This window comes from Hipposideros armiger, unplaced genomic scaffold (assembly GCF_001890085.2).
Source record: "Hipposideros armiger isolate ML-2016 unplaced genomic scaffold, ASM189008v1 scaffold_16, whole genome shotgun sequence".
In the NCBI taxonomy this organism is placed as follows: domain Eukaryota; kingdom Metazoa; phylum Chordata; class Mammalia; order Chiroptera; family Hipposideridae; genus Hipposideros; species Hipposideros armiger.
In genome coordinates, this window is record NW_017731366.1 from 3,699,170 (window position 1) to 3,725,938 (window position 26,769).

The 26,769-nt window shown below is 41.0% G+C and overlaps 1 protein-coding gene across 6 annotated transcripts in view; it reads left to right on the plus strand.

The window, feature by feature from the left end:
• Positions 1-26,769, plus strand: part of VEPH1 (ventricular zone expressed PH domain containing 1) — a 266,782-nt gene that overhangs the window by 78,744 nt on the left and 161,269 nt on the right. For all 6 annotated transcript variants that reach the window (XM_019627252.1, XM_019627261.1, XM_019627273.1 and 3 more), the window contains one exon: positions 20,589-20,809. In XM_019627252.1, coding sequence (XP_019482797.1) covers positions 20,589-20,809 — 221 coding nt within the window. The remainder of the gene's footprint in view (positions 1-20,588; positions 20,810-26,769) is intronic.

Here is a 26,769-nt window from a genome sequence, read left to right on the forward strand (position 1 = left end):
CTGGTAACACTTTCCCATGCCACCACCTTTGCTGCCAGGAGAACCTACTTATGTGCCCAAGTGCTTTTCAGCCAACTTCAGCTGACAGCTGTTTGACTGAATCTGCTGACCTGGCAGATTTTTTAATGGACCAGAAAATTCAACCTCTGATGTGGGAGGCCTTGAAATGTTTGAAAAGCATACTCTTCCTGTACTTTCATGGTGTTCTTTTTGTCACAAATACATTTATGATTCATTAATATGTAGTAATGCACATTGGAAGTGATGAAACTTCCCTCAGAAAATGTAATCTATTAAAAAAAAAAACTAGCCACATACAATTGGTTTGTCTGAACTAAGACAAACCTGAGAGAGAATAGTCTATTAGATGATATTTGTGTGACTCCAGGGGGTTTCAGGGTGAAGAAGGAGTCCAAATAGCATGAGGAATCACTTATTTCAGAATATCAAAATATTCTCTCTCACTCTCTGTCTCACTGTCTCTCCCTTAATCTCTCATTCTCATGTGCCCATAGAGACATCTATGTTTGGGGGAGAAAAAATTTTCTTCTCGTGGTTGTCATTCAGCTCCCTAGCAGAGAACAATTCTAGATCAAATACTTCCAAATGTATCTGGATATCAAGATTTCATGGGGAGATTTTTTATATATATAAGTTTTTGGGCCCCACAAAATACCTACTAAATCAAAATCTCTAGGAAAGGACCCAGGAATCTAGATTTATGGGACCCTTTGCCAGAGTAATTCTGATGCAGCTGTTTGTGGACCCTTTGACATAAAATATGTAAAGCGTTTTCTCTTAGACTTAGAATCAGGCTTTGTCCATCACCCATCCTGCCCTCCTCCTTCAAGTCATGCTAATCAATTAAAACGTTTCTAAACTACTGGAAACTATAACAGTTTAGATTAGGTGTGGCTAAGACTAACACAAAAATTCAAAACAACAGTGGCTTAAACAAAGATACACATCTATTTCTTTGCACACAAAGAAGTCTAGAAGGCAGTTAATTTAGAACTCTATGTTGCAGAAACCCAGGGTTTTCCTACCTTGTTGCTCTATCATCCTTGAGCACACTAGAGAGCACATGGTCCCTTTCATCTCTTGGTCCCAGATAGCTACTCATCTCCACACATGAAGTTAGCATTTCAGCCAGCAGGAAGGGGAAGGAGAGAAAGAATTTTTCAGACAGTCAGAAACAACCTATTGTTCATATCCCATTGGTTAAATAGAATAAAGCTGCACATGACCATACCTAGCTGCAAGGGAGGCTGGAATATGTAGTCTGGATTCAGGTGGCCACATGCTCAGCTAAGGAAGAGAGAAGGGCAGAAAAACTGATGGAAGACAAGGAATGTCTCTGTTACAGCTCCTTAAGTCATTTCATTTCTTGGGGTCTCTTTCTTCTCTTTGACAAGAATATTTTGCACTGGATTACCTCCTTTCTGGTCTGATATTCTTTGATTCCATTATTCCAGTTCATTTAGGATCAGCCTGACAAAATTACCTATAAATGTCAGTCAGCCTCCTTTACTCAAGAATAATGGCCCCTTCTTTGTTTCTAATGACTAAATATCACCATTAGAAAGTCCTTTTAGCTTTAAAAATGCTGAAGCTCATATTTCCCAAGAATAAGTATAGTAGCCTAAGCAGCTATTAACTGCTTAAGTTGAGTGAACCTGTTCAACTTTCTAAAAATTTTGTGGAGCAGTATTCCTAAAGACCACAACCAATAAGCAAGATATATATGTGTGTGTGTGTGTGTGTGTGTGTGTGTGTGTGTGTGTGTGTGTGTGTGTGTGTGTATTTCTACCCAGCCTCTTTCCAAAAGGGAGCAAAACGTTACTGAAATACACTGCTAGGTGGGCATGAGGGTAGAAGTCAAGTATGGGGTTCTAAACAGTTATGGAGGAGGAAAATGCAATAAACAGGGAGCAGCAGGAACTTTGCCCTGGAAGGGCCGCACCGCTTTCTGTGTGGAGAACTTGGTCTATGATGAGATAAAGAGACATGAGAACATATGAGACATGGACATATTTAGAATGGTAATGGTAAGACAGCCACAGGACCCTAGTAACCCTAGGACCCTCTCCCCATCCTATCCTGGTCTCATCTAAAAATTGACTTAATTTAAATGTTTTCTCTTTAACACCAAAGTCACAATTTCGGATGGATTCAGGGGTTCCAAGTATCACAGGATTTCATTGGTAGGATTTAAAAGACTTTGGAAATACAGAAAAGCTAATTCAATGTTGAATATCTTGCTCCAACTTTTGAAATGCACAATCTGTGACTCGCTGAAGCCTACTTTTCGATCCCTCCCTTATTGCCTGGCTTCCAGCAAACTGCATTGTTAGAGCCATAAGAGGAAGAAGGAAGGTTCCTGGGGGCATGCAGTCCAGGTACAGCCTTGGGGGTAGAATGAGCCTGGAATCAATCACACAGGTTACTAATTGACTTATGCTTCTCCTTCTGTGCTTGCATGAAGCCAGGTGTAGGAACTCCAGGGCTAGCCATGGGGAACAAGGTGGCTACACCCCCCTTGCCTTCCAAATCCAGGTCCATCTGGATGGGCAAACTGTTTCAACAGCTTGATAGCAGCATTATAATTTTTCCATCTGCATTATACCAGCAAAGGAGAGCTGTCTATATAAAACAAAAAATTAAACCCTACAGATCCTTATTTTCTGTGGCTCTCAAATTACCTCATGGATCTTTTCTTTCTTTCTTGTTTTTTGGCCACAATATACGGGAAACAAGGCTTAATAGCCATATTGTGCTTGTGTCACTATAGGAGGCTGTAGAGTGACTCACAGGCCAATTTCATATGTGCTAGCATCCAGTGTAAACCTATTGGATGGAGAGTGAAACTGGAAGGACCAAAGGGCAGAGAACTTTGTTTCTCAGGCAACTAATGAATTGTTGCCCCTGAGGTGTGCCTTCCTTGGCCTGCTTAGTGAAAGATACAGCTGTTTCTTCATCATGCCTGCCAGGATTCACTCCACTTCTGTGGAAGCAAATGCATAAATAAGGACTATTATTTTATGAGATACGTCCTCAATGTGGCAAAATTACACAGGTCTTTTTGTCTTTCTCAGGTGGGAAGATTGTCATGGAGACCTCTCAGATAATAGCAGGAATGACCTCTTAGTAGCTCCTAGGGATCCGTCCCCACACATACATCCAGCCTAGCATAGAGTGAGTCCTTGATACATTTCAGCTAATAACAATAACAGCAGCAGCAGCCACAGTGGAATAAAACCCCATGTAGCTGGAAAGGCCTAATGAGAGAGGAACGTGCCTCTTGTTACTCTAATGCATCTTTTGTAGAGTTCCCAGTTTTCTTCCTAAGAATACAAGCATGATCTTCCTTCCTTGTACAGACTTCTGTTGGCTCATTCACTGCCTATAGGGCGCTATCTAAACTCTTTGCTTGGCCCCAGCCTCCCTCTCTAGCTTTAGCTCTTGCCTGTCCAGGCTACTCCATTCCCCTACATTCTGTCTAGTAACATTTTTCATCCCTCCCTGAGCACACCTTGCTCTGACACATGTGGTGATCTCCACAGCCTATACTTCTGCCTGGATAGCCCCCACCGCCTTCTCCTACTTATCTTTCCAGACCCAGATCAAATGTCACCTCTTGTGTAAATACCTTTAGGCAATTAACCCCCACCCCACCTCACCCCACCCCCTCCCACCACACTTCAGTTGTACCTCAAATATCGTACTGACTGAGACATGTTGTAATTTGCCTGTCCATGTCTATTTCTTCTCCATGAACCTCTGAGCTCCCAAAGGAAAGGAATTACACCTTATCCTCTTGAATTTACCTGTGGTCAAAAGAATAAATGAATAATCGAGAATACTGTTAATTAAGAATTTGAAAGTTGGGTTTTCATTAGCCACTTCATTCAATCAAGTCTCTAATTCTTCTTGATGACATAATTACAGCTTAAGAGAAAGAAGAAGAAAATATTAAGAGGAAGAGGGCTGTTGATACTTCAGAGCCTACACAATTTATCTCTAACTTTTAGCAGGTGAAGATGAGGATGAGTTTGACAGAGACATGGGGTCATTAACCAGAAAGCAAGTGATGAGGCATGTCCATCTATAATTCTAAAAGGCTTTGGCTCCTCGGTAGGTGACGTGAGAGAAAGATTGTCGACATTGAGTGGATCATGAAAGGAGGTTTTCATGTTTGAGACCTCAGCAGGCAGCACACCCGTTGAAGTGCAGCTCCAAGGAAAAACATTCACCTCTGTAGACTGTGCAGTGATCACCAGCTAGGATATGGCTGTGTAAGAATCCATCTCATGATCTTGCTTACCATAGAGACACCCATGCAGTAGAACATGCTGACTAACAGGGTGGGCTCAAGAGTCAGACAGCCTTGGTTTGAATCCTGACTCAGGCACTTATCAGCTGCGTAGCCTTGGGCAAGTTCAATCGTCAATCTTGACTCTATTTTCTCATCTGTAAAATGGGAATAGCAATATTAGTCACCTCAGAAGTTAGTTGTCAGGATTTAATGAGTTAGACCATGTAGAACAGTGTCTGGCAAATAAACATTCAATAAATGTCAGTCCTTTAATTTATTGCTTCCTTTCTCACTGTATACGTTTGGATATGGACCTGAAAGTTAAACCTAATAGACAAATTAAGGAAGATAGCAACCAGGTAAATAGCTTGTCTCTTCACTGCCTCTCCAAGGAAATAGGCTGAATGGATGGATATGTGAGGGACAAGTCAAGAAAAGGCCAGACAGGCAAGGAATGAGGTACCATGGATAACTGCATGTATTTTTAAAGCTGTGAAGCAGAACTAGCTATATAGTCTCTTTTTTAGGAAATAACTGGTATATGTAGATTCTTTTTTCTCAGAGTGGAATGTGTATCTGCATTATATTTATAATGCAGAGTATTTTTCATGAGGGGAATAAAAGTAACAAAAACAACACGAAAGCCACATTTTATAATTCAAGATCAGGCTTGTTTACTTGGGGGCACTGGAAGTGCACTGCTTTCCATAAAGGGAAGGTGGTCCCCAGCTCCCCACCTATAAAAACAACTCAAATAACTTTGTAGCAATTTTTTTTAAAACCCTCATTAACTAAACTGAAGTGGTTTAAATTAAACCCAGGCAAATTGACTTTTCCTGTCCATGGAAAACCAACATAGACTGTTTCAATTCTAGATGGTTATTTTTTGCGTTATTTTCTTCACTCATTAAACTCTTTCAGCCGTGCAAGTTGTCTCAGCCCACTTTTTTGGGAACCAGAATTATTATAGCCCGTTTTCCTAACATCGGTCAACGTGTCAAAGAGACTCCTTTAGAAATGGCTTTGAATTTTTGACAGGCTGAATTGAATTCATGCATTCTGTCTGCTTAAGTCTCAAACAAACTTAATTTGTATTTAATAATTTGACTACTTTACTTAATAGTCAAATAGTTTGACTATTTTATTTAATAGTAAAATTCTCACTAGGACTAGCCTCATTAGAAGGCACACTGGTTAGCAGCAGGTACTCCATAGCCATGTTTTCCTGCATGCCAGACCTACAAAGCAGCAGACCTATGTGGTGGAAACAGAAAAGGGGTGCTCTGAGATGCTCTTTACAAATGATCTCATAGTAGGAGGTATGACAATTAAGTTAGTGAACCTGTTGCAACAATGTTGCTAACCTTTTTTGATATCAGAGGGATTATTCATTATGAATTTGTACCAACTGGACAAATACTTAACCAAGTTGACTATCTGGAAGTGCTGAAAAGGCTGCATGAAAAAATTAAACAACCTGAACTTTTCACCAACAATTCATGGCTCTCGCATCACGACAATGCACCAGCTAACACAGCACTGTCTGTGAGGGAGTTTATAGCCAGTAAGCAAATAACTGTATTGGAACACCCTCCCTACTCACCTGACCTGGCCCCCAATGACTTCTTTCTTTACCCAAAGATAAACAGAAATATTGAAAGGAAGACGTTTTGATGACATTCAGGACATCAAGGGTAATATAACAGCAGCTCTGATGGCCATTCCAGAAAAAGAGTTCCAAAATTGCTTTGAAGGATGGACTAGGTGCTGGTGTCAGTACCTAGTTTCCCAAGGGGAGTACTTCAAAGGTGACCATAGTGATATTCAGCAATGAAGTATGTAGCACTTTTTCTAGGAGGAGTTCGCGTACTTGATTGTCCCACCTTGTATGTGGGAGGATGCTATGGCCAGTTGTTTTCCTTTGCTGGAGACCAGCAGTCTGCACCTGTGAAGAATCAAATGGCTGCCCTCTGAGTTCAACTGCTGCCAGGGTAGGTGTGAAATCCTGTGCCCTCTGCCTTGTTTACCTAACTGGCTGGGATTTGCTGGCCAAGCACCAGGCCCTATTTATTACATCCTCTCTGGGCTCAGAGTCATGGACACTTTTCAAGTTAAGAAGTGACACACATCTTGCTCAGGTCGCGTTTCTGTGACATCCGGCAGGTCTTCCACAAAAACACTTTCAGGAGGAAAAGGAAAAGTATGACAAAGGCCACTAAGAACCACATTACTTCCCTCATCCTGACTGTGGAAAAACATCCTGCAAAACAGGAGCTGGCTAGATGATCTGTGCCTTCAACTTGCAAATCAAGAGTAAAGGATTTGAGGGCCATTGCACAGGAGGAAGGATCTGTGACTTAAAAACCCTATTTCCCCACATGTGGTGATGTTAGTTAAAACTTTGGTAGACTCAGTGACTTTGGGGGTTTGTTTGCTCAAGCCTTTGGTTGGTGCCAGCGGTTGCTGCTCAATTCTACAGAATTGTCATCAGTTAGGGATGATTTTTTTTTAATCCCAAAATGAAAATAGCTTTATTGTTTTTTTATATTGTGAGGTTACATGCTAACTGTAAATAATACGCATAATAACCCTATTGCACAGTATGAAGAAAACCAAAAAAAAACCTTAAATATATACAAAATACACTTTCTAATAACTGCTGGTGTTCCACATCCTTCCTTCTTCAGTGATATAGGGCTGAGCTGCTGATTCTTTCCGGGTATAAAGCCAGTGCTGGTGATAGGGACACAGAGAAGAGAAAGACGGGGTCCCTGTCCTAGAGGGACTCACAGTGAATGAGGACAAGGGACAAATGAAACAGGTGATTCATATTTAATTTGGTGCCTGTTACTCCTGACTTCTGGATGGGAACCAGAAGGAAGCAAATAGCCCCGCACAGGGGCGTTTGGGAATGTGTGATAAACTGGTGGATGACAGGATTATGTCAGAGGAAGAGGAAGAGGGTACCCACAGCAGCTCAGGCAAGCAGATGGGAAGAGGCCCAGTCTTCCGGATGCTGTGAAGAGTTTCAGGTGCCTGGATCACTGATTGACGGACGAGGGAGAGAAGGGCAGGCTGGAAGGTAGACCCCGGGCCAGATTACGAAAACCCCTCATTGATTAACAGATACTTCCTGTCTTCTACCTTCTCTCCAAATTTATTCATTCCCAGTGCCCAGGTGGCCTTGGAACAGTATTTTGTTTCCCTTCGTGATGCATTCAAGTAAATAAATACTGTGGACCTCAGTTCCCAAGAAACTGAAGAGCCTGAGGAAAGGACAAACAGTCCCCACAAAGAGCTGCAAACCTAGGGCAGTAAATAATGGTTACAAAAGTTACATGTTGCAACAATTTTCAACAATGTCCTGTAATTATCAACTGCAATTGAGGCCAACTGACCAAATCCACAAGAGGCTCTCAGGTCGTCTGTGAGCCGGAAGCTTGGCGAGTCCCAGGATGGTGCAGCAGCACCTAGAAAGGGGTCTGCCTGGCCAGCCTCCCCTCAGGATTAACCTAAAGAAGGAAGAACAATGGTCAGCTGGTCCCCGCGGATCTAATCTTCCTCTCTTCAAAGGGGCACAGTCTGACTTTCTTGCACCAGGATCTGTGAGGCAAGTAGGTGTGTGCTTGCCCCAAGAAAAGCAGAAAGTTTCCACCTAGTGACTGCTCCTTGTAGCCTTGAGCTCAAGAAGTGAACGAATCCTGGATTCACCAGAAAGGACAACTGGCCATTGCATGCAGTGGGGTTGCTAATTTCAGCTCAAATCCTGCAACTCTTTTAAGACAGCAGCAGAATTTCTTCGCCTGTGGCTTTCCCCAACTTCTCAAGGCACTCTATCATGCATAGCAGGACAGATGTGTGAGGAATTAAAGCTCCCTCAGCAGCCATCAACCAATGATGGGGGTGTTTACACTCCAATCCCCTCACCCCTTACCCTCAAATGAGATAACCTTTCCCCAGACTTCCCAGGCACCCTTTCTGAGCCACTCTCCTTCTCTGCCACTCACTCCACTGCCGGTCTGAGGTTTCCAAATAGATGATTTGCACTTAAATCTCAGGGTCTGTCTGTTTCTGGGGAGCCTAATCCAAGAAGAGGCATTTCCAAACCTCCCCAGGCCATTGCAATCTTCCCTGCTCTGATCCCTTCAGAGCATGCATCTGGAAGGTGGAGGTTAGCACCTGATTTTCTCCTGGTTGCACTTGCTTTCCATTCATTCAGTGTATGAATGCACACATTCCCAACCCACTCTCAGCACACGGAAGGAAAGACCCATGCCTTACACTTCCACAGGCCCCCGGTACCACTCATCTCAATGTGTTTATAATAGCACATAATAGCACAAGTCCACCGAGACTTGCAAACTAACAGTTCTGGAGAGCCTGGAATGTGATTTGAGCATCAGTGTCTTGTACTAGTAAATGGCCACTGGCATCATGCAGGCTGTGTTTGAAGAGGGCCAGGAAAACTATGGGCATTGAGTTCCAGTGATGGGTGGTGGTTACTAGCTTTCAGGGTTGGTGGGTCTGCTTCCTGACAAATGTGTGTGGTCCCCAGACCAGCAGGTTTGGACATCACCAGGAAGTTGAATCAGAATCTACAGTTTAACAAGATCCCCAGGTGATGTGCATGCACAAGAAAGTGTAAGAGGCACTGGCCTCAAGGATCCAGGTCCTACAGGGTTTATCTGCTATAGACTTCCCAGGAATTTATCAAAACAATTAAGCCCAGAGTTATTTTGTAGAGTAGGAGTTGAGAACTTGTTACTGATTCCCATGCACTGAGCTGAAGCCCCTAAGGAAAGATGTACCTGATTGTTGCCTGATCAGCAATGGACTGTCTCACTGAAATGTTTGGTGTAGTTCTTAGCATCAACCAGAATGATTCTTGTTATCTAAGTGAATACATGTAGATAACATTAGAAATTACAATGAGAAAAGTATATTTACATCTTTTTTTTTTGTTAAGTAATAAATAAATCTAAAGTCAACACAGGAATAGTTGTGCCTGTTTAAGATTAATATATTTGAGATGACTGGAAAATAAATGTTCCCAGAACATGAGTAAGTGAAAATGATCTAGGTAATGTTTCGTAACTTCAGTGCTATGTAGGTCCCATAGAGTTTTAAACATGTGGCAGTTCACCCTGAGAAGTGGAAAACCAACTTTCCTAACTACTCCACATCATTGAAATGTTTATTTACTAAGTATAGTTGATTTCAGAAATCCCTGGGTTATGCTAAGCTCCTAGTGCTCGCTCCATTCTCTCAGGCTCGGGCTCTGCCCCTGCCTTGGGCTGTGGAGGGCAAGTTTCCTGCGGCTGTGGATAGCCTTCTTCCTGACGGTGGTCCTTATCTCATCCAAATGCCCCTTTCCTCCTGCAAAACACCTCCGAGAGCCCATCTTTTCTATGACAGCTCCACGTTCCTAAAACACTGTTGGGTTACCAGCTCCTTCTCCTTATGACAGGTACACATTAAATTGGCAGGGAAGGAAAAGGATGGGAAGAAACAGAAGTTACAAAGATTTCCTGAAGGAAACAGGCTACCTTCCTCTACCTTAGAAAGTTGGAATGACCTCTAAGGCAAGATGCATAGATATTATTATCTTAGATAGTAATACAATGGAAACAATAAATACAATGAGGCGACTCTTCTATTACTCTGTTGAGGAATGGCAAGATTAAACCATGCTATGGTCTGAATGTACCCGTCTCCAATTCATTTGTTGAAACCTAACCCCCAAGGTGATGGTATTAGGGAGTGGAGACTTTGAGGGTGGTTAGGTCATGAAGGCAGAGGCTTCATCAATGAGATTGTGACCTTATAGATGAAGACCAAGGACACCCCCCTTCCCCCTTCCTTCCTCCACGGAACCAAACACCAAATCTGCCAGCACCCTGATCTCGGACTTCCTGGCCTCCAGAACTGTGAGAAATAAATGTTTGTTGTTTATAAGGCACCCAATGTGTGAGATTTTGTTATAGCAGCCTGAATGGACTAAAACAAACCAGAGCCCATTCACGATCTCAATGCAACCCTATCTAAAAATCCTAAAATGCTGTTATAATGTATTTCTATTGTTTACATAAAGATGAGCTTACAAATGAGTAGAAAGCAATTTGGAAAGTAATTGTTTTCTCCAGGCTAGTATATTTCAGACTTTTTATTTTCAGCACACCCTGGCCAGACATACCTTCAAAACTTAGCTGCAATTTGTTTGCATATTTTTACTTACTTATTTATTTATGCCCCACTTACTTCCAGCAAGCAGTTTAGGCAGTTCCCAATGAAAACACAGTTGTTCTAAGACCAAAAAAAATTAACCCAATGCAAAATGCAAGAACTAAAAATAGGAGCATTGGAGGAAGGCAAGTTACAAAAAAAAAAAATGTGTATCAAACTCTCTTAGCTAAGGAAATTGCCAATCTCAGACAAGGTTTACACTTTTGCAAACTGCACTTTTCCATTTCATTCTTCCCTATAAGTAGTGAAATAATACTCATCAAAATATTTCTAACTTGTATTTTGGGAGTGACATCTTAGCTACCATGAAAAAATCTGGCTCTTTCTTTCGAACATAAGTAGACGAAAAGAAAGATAGGCATCATGTATTTAATTATATAATGAGTAAATTATGTAATGCAGTGAGTAAATTATAGAAAGTTCAATCATAGCTGATGTATCGTTGGACTGAGTTAAATCTTACCATATTGTTAATGAGCACAGAGCACTGTTTTGTTTTGTTTTGTTTTCCTGGCAAGAGGTTCAAACACGATTTCTTCCTTTCTTTTTTCTTTCTTTATATTTCTTTTCTTTCTTTTTGGACCCATAATAAGCATCTTTCTTCAAAATGGTTTCCATGATTGGGCCAGAAGCCCTGTGGTTGCTTTTTTCTATCATTCTGTGATTACACAACATTTGCTAAACAGATATTGTGTAATTAAAGATGGGCTGCTTCTTTGAGTTCTCTAGAAATGTTTCAATGCTGACGTCCCCAATGGTCTTTTAAAAGTTTGCTTAATTGAAGCAAAAGAAATAGTGGACCCATTGTTCAGGATAACCAATGAGAGGTCATTTACATGAGGGGATATGGTGTGGTGGGAGAAATTCTGGCTCAGTATTATTCATTCTGGGTCCCTTGAGCCCACACAAAAGATTTACCTTTAAGAGGCTAAGTTCCCAAGCCCCTAGTTTTTAGAGAGGAAACTTGAACTATAGAAACTCTAAATCTTTTATCAACCCACAAAATAACACTACGTTCAAAGTTCAAATTAGATGGACTTCTATAAGCTCTAAGGTCTGTAAGTATTTGGGGGTCAATGCAAAGAAAAGATGCTGGGAAATAAGCCCTCAGCACAAATGGAGAGAGATTTGGGTTTTCAAACATAAATGTGGCCACACTAAATGCTATTTGGGGGAAAATAATCTTTAATTGGAAAATTTTGCTTGACAGCAGACCATGTCCAGTTTTCTGACCTTTAAAAAAATAAACCATACTAAAAACATCATTTATTTGGTTACGTTATTGTCTCAAGTAACAAGGCATGAAGGTAAGCTACCTTTTACATTCTCTGATTTCTATTTTGAATTCAGTTAATTTCATTCAAACACTTTTTGTTTTTTAATGAGACATAGTAAGTTCCATATTTAAATAAAAGCCATGGTTGCTTTATAAATACAAAAATTATACCTGGAGTTTTTTGGTTTTGGTTTTTTGTTTTGTTTTGTTTTGTTTTATACAAGGCTGTTTTTATTTTAGCAATCTGTGACAAATGTATAGAGTTGAACTGAGTCCAGTTGGTACTTAGTTTTTGCCATGTTACAAAATTTGAGGTTCATTCAAAACAAAGGATACATCTGTTTTCATCAGCTGTTGTTTGACTTTTATTATGGGACTTATTTTTTAAAAATTGTTTTGCCTACATGGTATTGTTTTACGAGGCATGATTTATTACTCTCCCATGTGCCCACAGAAACTCTGAGCTCCTGAAATCATGCAAACTAAATAAAAAATAATAAGGAAAGCATGGGAACTTATTCCATTTACATTGGATTAAATAGTCATTTAGAATATGTGGATATGTTTAAATTCTAACAGTTTTTTCTTATCAGTGGGAAGAAAAAATATGGCCAATTACCCCAAGCTGATACACAGAAAAATTGAGACATGATCAGAGGATAAATGGAAGAATTGAGGAATATGACTTTTTGGAATGCTATTGGGTTGTCAGAAAAGTCATGACATATTTTTGCAATGAAGAACAAAAAATATGTCATGACTTTTCCGACAGCCCAATATTTTTAAAATCAGTGTAAAATTGGAGGTTTATCTGCCAAAGAGAAACATTAACAATGGCTTTGTTTTTTCATTCTCTATGTTGTTCCAGAAAAAAAGAATTTCAGGGAGCTTGCCCTCTCAATGTTCTTTTTAAAAAAATTACTGAATCTTAGCTTTAGAATATGGTAAATTAACAATATTTGATGCCTACTTACTATGCAAGCATTTTGTATATATTTTATATTAATTTTAAAGGCTATAAATGCAAATCCTTGTCCTTTTTAAAGAATAATATTTATTAATTACACAATTATCCTGGAATATATAAATTACTGGATAGCTTGACTATTAACTGCCTTTCCTACTCCAAAAACAGAAACTTTTTGTAGGATTGAAAATGTTATAATAGTAGGCTACTTTTACTTCAGACACAAGAAAAAATTGAAAAAGATTGGTAAACAATTGGAAATGTCTAGCTATCTCTAGGTAATAAGCTAAAATTGGGTTCAGGTCATTAAGAAAAGTTGTACAGTGTTTTGACTTAATCATGGAACATTTTTTTTTTAAAGGAAATAGGCTTTCTTAGTAAAATGAGCATATTTCACTTCAAGGTAAACTTTTTGGCAGGTTACCAAAACACTGTCCCGTATTTGCTGGTTTGGGGGTTTTGGACATTTCTAGAACTTCCCAATCTTTACCAATTTACAAAATAAGTTAACTGAAAAAAATTAAGGGACTATATTGAGACATATTCTGAGACAGCCTCTCTTAGTTTTTGTGTTAATTCAAGTATGTCTGCGTTTGCATTTTGGATTTTTGACACTCAAGCAATAATAGCTCACATTTATTTAGCAGTTCCATGTGTCAGGCATTGTTCTGAATGCTTTGTTTTTAACTTACTGTGCCCTCAGAGCCACTCTACGAGGCAGGCACTGTTATTAACCCATTTTATAAATGGAGCCATGGAGCTAAGTAACTTGCCCAAGGTCCCACTGGCCAGTTGCAGTGCCAGGGTTCAAACTCACCAAGGAGGCTCTCTAACTATCGCACCACCGCCCACGCCAGTTCAGGCAAGAAAGGCTCAGCTGTGGGGGTTTACGTAGCACTATCACCTTTCTGTTCTCTGGTGAGACTTTTCTCTGTGGATATTTATCCAAAGAAATTCTTTCACATTTCCTGAGCATTTGAATGGCCAATACTCTTATTTGCCTTGCTAGTCTCTTCTTGCCAATTCTACATTACCCGCAGTAAAGAAAGGCTCTGGAAAGCCAAACGCTTAACCACCATTATTTTCAAGGGGAAGTTTTAGGCTATGGAACAATGTAGGCTTTTGCTAGAAGGTGTCTAAGGAAGAGCTATAAATCTCTCGGATGGGTGCAGTTCAGGGAGGCCTGAGCAGTGGCTAGGATGGAGAAACACAACATGTTGCTCAGACAGACCAGCTGAACCCAACAGAAAAGGAGTGCTAGCAGGTCTCTACTGACTCTGATGCAGTCATCGTTTTGGATTTTCTAAAAAGAGTGGCTATAAATTCTCCAGTCAAGCGAACATTTGAAATTTTATTTTGAAGGCTAATACCTCAGACTCTGAATAGTCAACAGAATAGGGGGTACCAAAAGTCTTCCAGTATGTTAGGATAAAGAACCAAGAAAACTCATAAGGAAGGTATTCAAGGAGAGGAAGGGAGACTCACAGGGGTAGGGCCTCCACTGATGTTACTAAAGTTCCATTTCATTACTTAAATATATGAATATTTATATACATTCTTTCATATGTAGCATATATTGCTTAATGTCAAAAAAACCCAAACCATTAAACATTTACTATGTGCCAAATAGTATGCTTCATTGAAAACAATAATATTAATGATAAAACACTAGGGCTCCACCAAATGATTTACTTTTTTAATTAAATGATATACCTGGTATCATCAGATCTCATTAAAAATAATATAATAACAATTGATTGCTACCATTTAAAAAAATCATTTGCTCCATGCCAGGTCCTTTACTGGTATTATTTCATTATTCCTCTCAACCATGTCATGAAGTATTCGTGTCAGCCAAGATGAGTTTGGTCATTACATACCCAACTAAAACTGGCTCCAATAATAAGAATATTTATCTCATATAACAAGAAGTCTGGAAGACATGGTGGGTCCAGGGTTCATTCAAAAGTTCCACAATGTCATCAAGGACCCTTGATGTCAAGACTCTTTCCATTGTCTCTCCATCACCTTCGTTATATTGATTTGACCCCATAAACATGTCTCCTCATGCTTGCAAGATGGCTGACACAGGTCCAGGCAGTACATGATGTAGATACAGCAATGTGTGGTGAAAGGAAAGGTACGTGTCTCTTTTTATTTGGGAGAAAAGCTTTTTCCATCAGTTTCTCACCCCAGAAAACTTCACCTCAGGTCCAAATGCCCAGCATACAATAGGAAACACCAGTTCCTAAATGTCTTACCAAAAATATCAGGATGTATTAAAAAAGGATTTACAGGTAAGTTTATTCTCTGTCTTTCTCATAATTACAGTTCCCATTCGGTGTCCCAAACCAAAAATGGATCCCTTTTTTAAAAAACAAATCCAGAATATGTCATTTACCCACATTTTTCATATTTTGCTATAGACAATTGAGTTGCAAAAAGCAAATGGCTGTTGGTAGTCTTTAATCTGCAAACCCGAGTTGGGGTACATATACAATACAACCTAAATTGGGGAGAATTAATCTGTGGGTACAAAAGAGTTAAGGCTCCCATGAATCTGGATGTACAGTCAGTCCCCTGTATCTACGCGTTCAGCATCTGGGACTTCAACCAACCATAGATCAAAAATATTTTTAAAAAAATATTAAGTTGTTTCTCGCATGTACTGTAGAGTTAAGCCTATGATGGGTGTGTCTGTGCTGCACATGTACAGACTCTTTTTTATCATTGTTCCCTAAGCAATACAGTATAACAACTATTTACATAGCATTTACGTTGTCTTAAGTATATATGGGACTCGAGTATCTGTGGATTTTGGTATCCACAGGGAATCCTGGAACCAATCCCCCATAGATACGAAGGGAAGGCTGTATAGTAACTTGCTAAGGGAAAAAAATTTCAATTAGTTTAAAGGCAATAAGAAAATATGCTCATGGTGGAAAGTAGAGGGAAAGACAAATTGGAAGATGTATTGGAAACTTGAACTTAAACCAAATTCCATCTGATCTCAGAAAAGCTGAACTTACATTTTTCTGGGCATGATTGTAATGTCTTAATGGAAAGTCATACCTTAACAGTTTTGAATATCTTTCGACCTTTAGCCAAGGTAAAAGCAGATACTTTCCTTTTATAGGAGATCCACAAAGATGGTAAATCGATTGATCGATCTATCTATCTATCTATCTATCTATCTATCTATCTATCTATCTATCTATCATCTATCTATCTTTCTATCTATCTACCTCACTGGTTTCATAGTTGCAGATTCACCTACTCACTGAAATGTGTTTGTAGCCCCAAATCACTGCCTGAGGTCCTGCTGAGGTCCCTTACAGACATGCACAGAACAGAGAAAAGTTTGAGTCGCCCAGCGTACTTGTTGCCAGCTGGGATTTACTAAGTCAATGCTCTGCCTCCTTGTTTCAGCCCTTACTGTAAACAAGTGGTGCATTTAGTGCCACATTTTCCTCATCTTTGTACTTTTTTTATTGGTAATTTCACTGTTTAAAATGTCCCACAGGTGTAGTGCTGAAGTGCTCTCTTGTGTTCCTAAGTGTAAGAAGGCTGTGAGGCACCTTACAAAGAAAATTCATGTGTTACTTAAGTTTTGTTCAGGCATAAGTTATAGTGCCGTTGGCTCTGAGTCCAATTTTAATGAATTAACAATATATATTAATTAAGATGTCTTTAAATAGAAACACACATAAAACAAGGTTCTGTGTTGATGAGCTGACATGTGACCAGAATTGGTTCCATGAAAATGTGTGACCAGAGGCTCCCAGCAACGTAATCCTATATTTTCCCTAGAAGCAATGCTTTAATATTTACCAATTTAGTGTTCAAAGTGTCTTTATAGAACATAGGTACCATGGACAATGATAATCTACTATGCATATGCACAGAGACACACGGACACAAACACGCGCGTGCGCAAACACACACACACACACACACACACACACACACACACACACACACACACACACACATAGAGACAGGTATATATAATGATATACCATCATATTCACCAGCAATGTGAGTCTACTGATCAGAGTCCTCTGAAATAAAATAATTCCCCACCTACTCACAAATTCTAGAGTGATCAACTGTCTCAATTTGCCCTTGATTGAGGAGGTTCCTAGAGGCAGGGACTTTCTGTGCTAAAACTGGGGAAATCTCAAGACAAATCAGAAAGAATTGGTCCCCCTACTCCAGAGTTCCTCGAAGCAAAAGGATTGGTGTTGGGGGAGAGGCCCAAACAAACTCTTCGACTCTTGCTCTGAAGCTCCTTAACCCTACCATCATCAAGAAAAAGACTCATGGAATAAACACACACCCAGGCAGTTAAGCACCACTGGCCCACTCAGGCTTCCGAGAGCTCCCGAGAAAACCTGTGGTCTCCCTGGCAAAGCTTCGCTGAGAAAGCAGTAACAATAAGCTCATTTGATTTATGTTTCTAACGGCCCTCACAAGTGTCTCTTTGGTGTGTGGAGACTTCAAAGAGTTGAGCTGTGAAGAAATATAATGATTTCTTCATTATAAAGTAAAAAAAAAAAAGCAATAAATAACAATAAAAAGGCAAGAATAACAGATGCCCAATAATAAAATATTTTCATGCAGGCAGCCAAATATATTATTTTCCATTACTCTTTTGTAAATTGACAAAGCATAGAGGAGAGAAAAGTGTGGGTTTTAGGACCAAATTAAAATTTCCTAATTCAGCTAATTCTCAAATTTTGAGGGATTTGGGGCTCTATAGAGACTAGTGATTCTCAACCCTGGCTGCACATCAGAATTATCTGGGAGGTTTAAAAAATGTCTATGCTTGGACCCTGCCCATTACAAAGAAATTAAATAGGAATGGGAGGGTGGGGCGTGGGAGGATACTTGGCATTAGAATTGTTCTAAAAGCTTCCTAGATGCTTTTGTGTGCAGCCAGGGATGAGGACCACTCACAAGGAGGATGGTACTGAGAAAGGATCTCGGGAAGGGTCTACAGAAAAGAGCACTGCACTCGATTGGTGATGCTGCCGTGGGTGGGTGAGAGAGGAAGGTTGCAGCAGGCAGGGCCGCACTAAAAGTCTTTTCCAGCCCAGGCAAAGTGGAAACACTCAAACTCTGGAATCAGGCAGATTCGTGATTCAGTCCTGTGCTGTCACTATGACTCTCTCACCTGTGTAACCTCGGTCAAGCGATTGTCCCTCTTAGCACCACTCCCCTCATCCTGATACCCATTTTGCAAGGTCGTGGTGAGGGTTAAGTGAGGAAGCATATGCCAAGTACCTGGCCCGTAGTGGATGCTTAATGAAGGGAAACTACCATCATCATAACTGGGTACCCACATTTTTATTCTTGGCCACTTTCTGAGTTACGTTCTGTTTTCCTGACAAAGAATAGCAGGAGCTTTATGTGATAGGGGTAGCAGTATTGTAAAAACAAAATAACACTGATAAAAAAATGAATGGAATGGCCAAGGCAATGTTGCCAGCATATAATCTAGTTCAGGGCTCAGCCAATCACTGCCTGTGAGCCAAATCCAGCTGCTTCCACTCATTTACTCATTGTCTGTAGCTGTAGTCCCACAGCAAAGACTGTATGGCCCATAAAGCCAAAAGCATTTACTGTCTGGTCCTTTACAGAAAAAAGTTCGCTGACTCTGGATTCTAGTTCATCAATTCTCAGTGTGGTCCAGGGGCCCCGAAACCCCTTCAGGGGATTTGTGAAGTCAAAGCTATTTTCACAATAATACTCATACATCATTGGCCTTTTTTACTGTGTTATCATTGGCACTGAAAGGACCAAAGCAGTGACGGATAAAACTGCTAGTGCCTTGGCACAAATCAAGACAGTGGCGTTAAAATGTATTCATAGGTATATTCTTTACCACCACATACTTGCAAGGGGAAAAAAAAAAGCCAGCTTCACTTCACTCAGGGTTTTTCAGCCTTGGCACTATTGACATTTTGAGCCAGATGATTCTTGGTTGCGGAGGGCTGTCTTGTACATTGTAGCATGTTTAGAAGCATCTCTGGCCTATGCCCACTAGACACCCACTATCAGCCTTTCCCATTCCCCAGCTGTGATAACTAAAAATGTCTCCAGGTTTTTTGGTGTTTTTTTGTTTTTAATTTCTCACTTTTAACTTACTATATGGTAAATATCTAGGTATATCTCAGATAAACAAAAACTCTCTAGGGTCTGCCATAATTTTTACGACAGTAAAGGGGTCCTGCAACCAAAAAGTGTGAGACCTGCTGGTCTAGTTTGCATTTACAGAATATTTATGAAGTGCATATCACTAAATCAAAAAGAACTAAATGAAAAGGACCATGTAACTGATAATGAACAAGATATAGGAAAAAAGGAGTGGAAAACACGTGTGCATGAATAGGTTTGGGATTTTCGATGGGAGGCCCTGGGATGGAGCCCACAAGGATGCAGCTGTAGAGACAGAGAGGGCAGGGCGACCTGAGCAAGGTCATCAGTGTCACAGCTTCCCCCACGAAATAGCAGTGATCACAGGACTTACCTCATAGTGTCATTGGGAGAAATACATGAATAAATACATAAAACGCATGTAGAATAAACCTGGCCCTTAGATTCAGGGCTCTCTGTAGGTCAAGGGCTCTCTGTAGGTCAGATCTTATTACTTTAATTATAAGTAATTTCTGTCAGAAGGACTGAAGTCAGACCGACCGTTCAGGCATACAAGTGCTACTGACCCTGTTTCCACAGTGGGATAACTGAAAGGAGAAAAATGCAGTCCCTGGCCCCCAGAGACAAAATATCATGGAGCTGAGAACGAAATCAGAATCTCCTACCTAACATCACACTTTGTAACCCAAAATTCTATCTGCTACCCCTGAGAGGTACATGGGTGCGCTCCAAGGTTTCAGAACAAACCATGTGAGGTTGGCTTGGTTTCGTGTGTTAGTTCCAGAGCAGTTACAATTTTTCTTGTTCCTCTGATTAATTTTCCCTTCAGCTCAATTTAACTGCCAGAAGATCATCCAGAATTAGGTTGATTTCAGCAAATAACCACATAGCCATCCCCACCTTTAAGAAAACGTATGCTTTATAGAAAGGGCATGTTAATTTTTATGTGAGAAGAATTCTTGAAGAAACCACAGGGACACTTAGATCAGCCAATGAAATGTTTGCGACATGGTGTGAAAAAACTGCTAAAGCTTAATGTGAATCAGAAGCTGAGAAGTTCCTTGAAATTTGAAATTCTCAGGAGTAAAATGTCACATCTCCTGTGTCCCAGTTCTCATATCTTCTGACCTCCCTCTATCAAGCAGGACAACTTTTACTGTAATTGTTTTCTATGGTTACTGAGAATGTTGGGCTTAGATTCTAAATTCTTGCTGAATTTAAATGTCCCCTTCTCTGTGGGGTCTGACCAGGCTACACTATTTAACATTGACTCCACCCTGCGAGTCACCATCTTGCTTCATCTTTCTTTGACACACACTTCTCCATCCAACATACTATGTATTTTGCACGTGCATTCTGTTTCTGTCTCATTATGATGGCAGGGATAGTTATCCTTTTTCTTCAGTGCTGTGTTCCTAGCTTCTACAACAGTGCCTGGCCCGTGGTAAGGACCCCTACATCCAGCTGTTGCCTTTAAATGAGGAATGGAAAATACCCCTGTGATGCACTGCATCCTGTGAATTCACATACAGAGCCATTTGCAGGAGCCTCCATTATGTTTTACATGATGGCTGCGCTTGTTTACATTCCCACCAACAGTTGTACATGTTCTTCATTGTTTTGGACAGGAGAGAGCCAGGAGCTGCCTGCCATTCCTGGTGAGTCAGCTGGCCAACATGGAGCATTCGTTTCACCATATCCTCCTGCTGGAGATTAAGAGCATCACAGACACGTTCTCCTCCATCCTGGGCCCTCAGAGCAGAGACATCTTCCGCATGAGCAACAGCTTCACCGCCATTGCCAAGCTCCTCACCCGACAACTGGAAAGCACCAAGCCCAGAGGTGCCAGGTGAGCAGGTGTCCTGCGCACCCAGGAATCTGTTGTGAATCCATGGAGGCATTGCACAGACAGCTACGCTTTCTTTTGTAGGCGTGGAGCGTCCCAAAGAAAGCCACTCCACAATCTCAATGTAGAGTAACTTCTGAATGCATGACACTATAGCCAGAATTTTTTCTAAACCTATGAAAATCAGGATGTCACAAAAATATTTTCTAAAAAGTGTACAAAATATGGTAAAAGAATAAGAATGTAGTACAAATGATGTTTTATATGACTTATTTATTCAACAAACACTTAACAATGGCTTGCTTTGTACCAGGAACTCTGCCAGAAGCTAGATATATAGAGAAATAAAACACATTCCTTATACCCAGTGAGCTCACTGGCTAGTAGAGGAGATAAATATTTCAGTGGGTAATTAGAGAAGAGTGGGAAGGTTATGCAAATCACAATGGTATCGAGGAGTTTGGGGAATCCACAGATGGGGATATCTACTTTGAATGGAATGGGAATGGAGAGGAATGGGAAGTGAGATCAGGGAAGGCTTCCCAGAGAGGTGATATTTGGAACCAAATCTTGAAAGATGACCCGATTGCAACCAGGCTGTCTTTTGGGCAGCGTGTGAAAGAGTACGACACTTTCTGGAAGCAGAAGTCATTTTGTATGGCTAGGGTGTGTGTGTGACAAGCACAGTAACCTTAGGTAATGCTGATGATGTGGTAGGCAGGGACCGGATGATGAAGGGCCTGATGTGTCCTCCTAAGGAGTTTGAATTTTACCCTGTAGTCTGGGAGGAGTCATCGTGGGGTTTGGTACATGGCAGGATATAATCAAAATCCACGTTTCTGGAAGCTTATTCTGGCCCCAGTGTAGAAAACGTCTCAGAGGGAGGTATACTGGAGTCAGGTCAAATAAAGGAAAGACAGAAAAGTATCCACAGGTGTTGGCCATGGGAAAATTATTGATGATTGTGGGGAGTAAGCTGCCAGTGGTATGGCTGGGCAGAAAACAGGATGCCTGGGGTTGAAGGGAGAGAGTGAATTCAATGCACAAAACTGGTCCTTTCAAGAAGATTGTGGGAAAAAATAAAGGAACTATGTAAGATCGAGGGAGGGGTTTTATTTTGTTTTGCTATATGTTGAATAGGGAGATACTTGAAAAGTTTTATGAGCTTTAGAAGTTACAAAGTACTTTCATTCAAATCTCATTTGATGCTCATGACTACCCTACAAGGAAAGAAGGGCAGATATCATGATTCCTAATTTACAGAGAAGAAACAAAGGCTCAGAGACTGGTTAAACGTCTTCCCAGAGGATGGACTGAAACTTCAGATCCTATGCATGGGAAGGTATTCAGTTCCAGAACACGTGCAGGGCCCATTTGAAACTAGAATCAAATTTTGTGAGTTTGGGGGATAACAAACGATGCACACAATCTCCAGTATGAAACAAAGATTCCAAAAACATGAGAAGCCATCTTGACAATATAGTGAACATTTCATCACAAGGGTTTACTTTGTGCCAGGCATGGTGCAGAGTCTAGAGGTCCCAAGAGACATAAAATAAAACATAAAACACCATCCCTCAAGGGGCTCACAGTCAGAGTATGTGACAAGGTTTTAATAGAAGTTCATACAATGGGCTATGGAGCATGAGAGATGTACTGACTAACAGCCAGGGAACTGAAGAATGCTTCACAGAGAAGGTGAAATTCAAGTTCATTCCATATTGATTGAGGAGCTTCCATGTGCCAGACACCTGTTTAGGTACCAGAGTGAGTTGCACAGGATGAGTGAGGGTAGAAAGGACACTCCTCACATGCAAAGATAAAAGAGCTTAAGAGTGTCAGACCCAGATTAAGGAAAAGCCATTGGTCCAACATGGCTAGAGCAAGTATGTCAATGTAGTTAGAGAGTGAACTGAAAAGTTAGGTCAGAGGCAGATTATCATGCTATGTGAAGCCTGACATGCTGCGTTAGGAAGCAAGGAGCTTGTCCTGTAAGGAACAGGGAGGCTTGGAAAGATTTTAAGCCAGAGAATGATCATAGCCCCTAGCACAATAATTAGCAGATAGTAGGCACTCAATTAATGTGTCTTCACCAAAGGACTATGTGAGTGCGGAAGTGCTAATGTTGGGGAGAATTGAAAGGATTTGGAAGGAACAGCAGACTGCTGAGAGAGAGAGAGAGAGAGAGAGAGAGAGAGAGAGAGAGAGGCCAGGATGCTATTGTTGGAGCTTTAACAATAGACTCCTTCAGTTATGGTTGGTGGTGGGGAACTTAAGAAGTCAGGGCAGATCATTATAGTGAGAGAGCTCAGGATTATGAGGAATTGATCACCAGTGGGAGGTGTGGCGAGGAGAAGGGGAGGAGAGTGGGCGAAAACCCAGAGATATCTAGCTTGAGTAACTGCATACACATGGAAGATGATGCTGATAACCAAGAAAAAAGGTAGCAGGAGGGAAGCCTCTATGAGGGGGTTTCTGAACCCACTCTACAAAGAACATTACCTGGCCAATATGGTCGTCAAAGGCAACACTAGCGCTTCCTCCAAGGAAGATAGATCGCAAGTGCCCTTTTCTCTCAACACCATACTTTTGATGAAGCATATAAAAATCTGTTGTTCCCTGATTCAATGTATAGATGCCCGGTGTAACAGGGTTCCTAACTTTGGTGATATTAAAATTTCGGCTAGATAATTCTGGATTATGGGGCTGTCTTCTGCATTATACACTCTATCCACTAGATGCGAGTAGCAACCCTCTCCCTCAGTTGTGACAACCAAAAATGTCTCCAGACATTGCTAAATTGCCTCTGGTTGAGAACCACTGCTCTATACATATTCCACTCAAAAGCAGCATTTTCACAGACCCACGACCTGCCTAGCAACAGCCCAAACACGGCAGCATCCAAGAAGTCCAAGGCCAGCATCCCGAAGGGAGGGTTTGTCATTTATATGCAAACCCAAAGTCACTGGTAGCCAATTTTCATGATGTGGTTTCAGAAATTTTGTGTAGAGCTTCTACAGCTGGTGTTTGGAGGAGCCATTTTGTATTCTGCTCACAGGCAGCCTGCTTATTTTTTCTTCCAGTGAAGACTGACATATGGATCAAATGTGAAAGCTTAGGCACGTGTTCTGGCCAGCAGTTCATCCGTTCTCTATTGCTTCTACAAACGCAAAGTTGCAAGAGGCCAACTGACATCTGTAAGATTATATGTGTGAAAGAGGTTTATATACAGGGAAAACATGTTCTACAAGGGTATTACATTAGGCATTCTAACGGGAGAATTGATCCTTAATAAGTAGGCCCAATCCAGTAAGCAATAAACAATTTCCCCAGGAAAAGAAGAATTTTAGAGGTATGTAGATAGAAGGGAAAAATAAGGTCTCACTATCAAAATACAAGTATTCATGGGTGAGGCTTCATTTAAGTTTCTACGGCCTTTATTATAGTTCTGAGAAAAATTAAATGTGAAGAGTTAAAAGGTCACCAGTCACCTCACGGACTACCACCACTGCCATTGCCACTACCTCAACCCCCCTCAATTCAAAATACTTCACCCAGTTCAACCCTCACTGTCAGTCTCCTGCTAATCGATTATAATTATTCGGTGGGAACTTCAAAACGCTGGTTTGGATGGCCAGCCTTTTGTCTTAACCGCTCATCCTCTCTGGGATGGTTGCTAAGGCTTCTCTCCCGACATCTTTTCCCTGAATAGCTTTCATTGTGACCATTTAGCTTCAGTCATTTTAATCTGTGCCCCCCCCCCAAAGCAGAAAGGTCGACACTTTTGTCTAAAACATCCAGCAAAGTCTGATCCTTACAATTAGAGTAGAAATGAATAAGTGAAGAGAGCTTGAAAGAAAATTAAAGATGATAAAATTCAAAACAGATGTCATCTAATTTACAAATCTGACACATAGCTCAGCAGGCCAGATTTTAGACTTCCAGCCAAAACTATAAGATTATCAAAAGAAAAACAATTAGCATCCTAGAGAGAAGGAAAAACCAAAGCAGGCAGGAGCCGTCTTCGTGCCAGATGCCTCTGAATGAACTGGGTGAGCTTTATTTGATGCGCCAGGTAAATACACTTGCACTTTTCTTGTGCCTGTGTTTTAGAAAGGATGTTTATATCTAAATAATAAACCAACAAAGGCTACAAAACAGGACAGCCAAGCAAAGCATTTAGATTTTGAAATTAATCCTAGAAAAGCAAAAGGAGGATAACGGCAATGGTGGATAGAAGGAAAGGTTAATACCATTTGAATCTGTGAGCCTTCTGTAGTACTCTGGGCAGCTGCTATCCATTGCATCGTTTGCCTGTGAGGACCCAGGGGAACCTGGGAAAGGAGAAGGTGACTCCTGGCAACTGTGTGTTGGCTGAACATACAGTGGTCAGTGCACTAGAAGATGCCTTTGCCAAATGCATGTGGTACCGGGGAGGCTGCTGTAATCAGGCACCATCAGAGTTGGGGACAATTGGTCACAGGTGGTCTTAGTAGGAGGTTCGGCTCAGGCCCCAGTTGGGGATGGAAACTTTGATTGATGGAACTTGTGGAAAGAAGGGTAGGGAGAAAATATGGCTATAGGGGATGGCACAAGGGCAAAGTAGAGGGAAAGGAGAAAAGTCATTTGCACAGTCCCAAGTCCCAGGTCACGGTGGGGACTTGAGGGACATGGGTGACAGTTCCCTCAAACCCTAGCCACGGCCATCAAAGTCGGGGGGGAAAAATTGCGTGTAAGAAAAATTGTAACACAAAGCATGTGATTAAAGCTTTCCCAACTCTCTGGCTTGGTTAAATGGGGGTATGTTCTTTTGTTGTTTTGGTGGTGATGGTGGTAGCAAGTGATGAGATTTTGTGTTTATTTCTTTGTGTTTTTAAGAATCAGGCCTGGAGGTGGGGGGAGGGAGAAAGAAAAACAAAAGGTAAATTATAGTCAAAAGCAACTGCGTAGGTGTAAATTTTATTTTGGTATAAATGGAAAGAGATGACACATGCAGGGATGGAAACAAAACAATGTGTGGGGGAGAATGAATGGAAAATAGAATAAGGGGATTACGTTCACAGGAGAATGGCTCCAGGAAATCTGCCTTCCTTGGAATAACCCCAGAGTTTCAGTTTATCCTAAATTTCATACATGCAATGAACATCAAAGAAACGGACAAGAAGGGAGAGCCAGGGACTTGAGTCAACGTGTGGCCTAATGGGTAGCCAAGCAACATGGTCTGCAAAGAACCTTTTCAAAACCTGTACAGCCTGTAATTCCAGAGTTACCATCTTGATATCCTAGAAGTCACACCACCTAACCCTGGGGTCATATACAGCCTCTGAAGGCATTGCCAACAAGCTTGAGAGTGATGCCTCTTTACAAAGTCCACAACAGAAATTGCAGTTAGTACCCACTAACTGTTATTATTACCTTCTGGAATGCCCTTTTAGTGCCTGTCTTTCCATCAAAGACTCCCCTGTTCCCTTTTCCAAGACTCCAGCTTGGTTCCACTTCCTCTTGATGTCTTCCCTACCCACCCCTGCCCATGGCTACCTTCTCTCCTCAATTTACTCCGGCTCAGACGGCCTCTCCACCCGTCCACACTCACAGTCCTGCCCTCAAGTGTTAGTTATCTTGCTGGGTGCCCCTTAGTCTCCCCTAAACTTGAGAGAGCTAATATTCAGAGCCTTTACTCAATGCCTTTACTAAATAGCCTTAAACGTGCTTATAAGAACTACTTTTTTAGGCAAGACATGTTTATACAACAAGAAATTGATTCTTTGAGAGCAACCTTTGGCTCAGGGAATGTACATGAGGAGGTTTGGGACCATAATTAAAACCATGTGATGTTCTGGTCAGCATTGCCCCCTGCTTAGAAAAAGCTAAATGTAATTTCACCCCACCAAGGTAACCAGAGTTTTAATTAAAAAAAAAAAAGTATCTTTCCAATCTAGAGATTTCTATGCTGGTTACTTGTA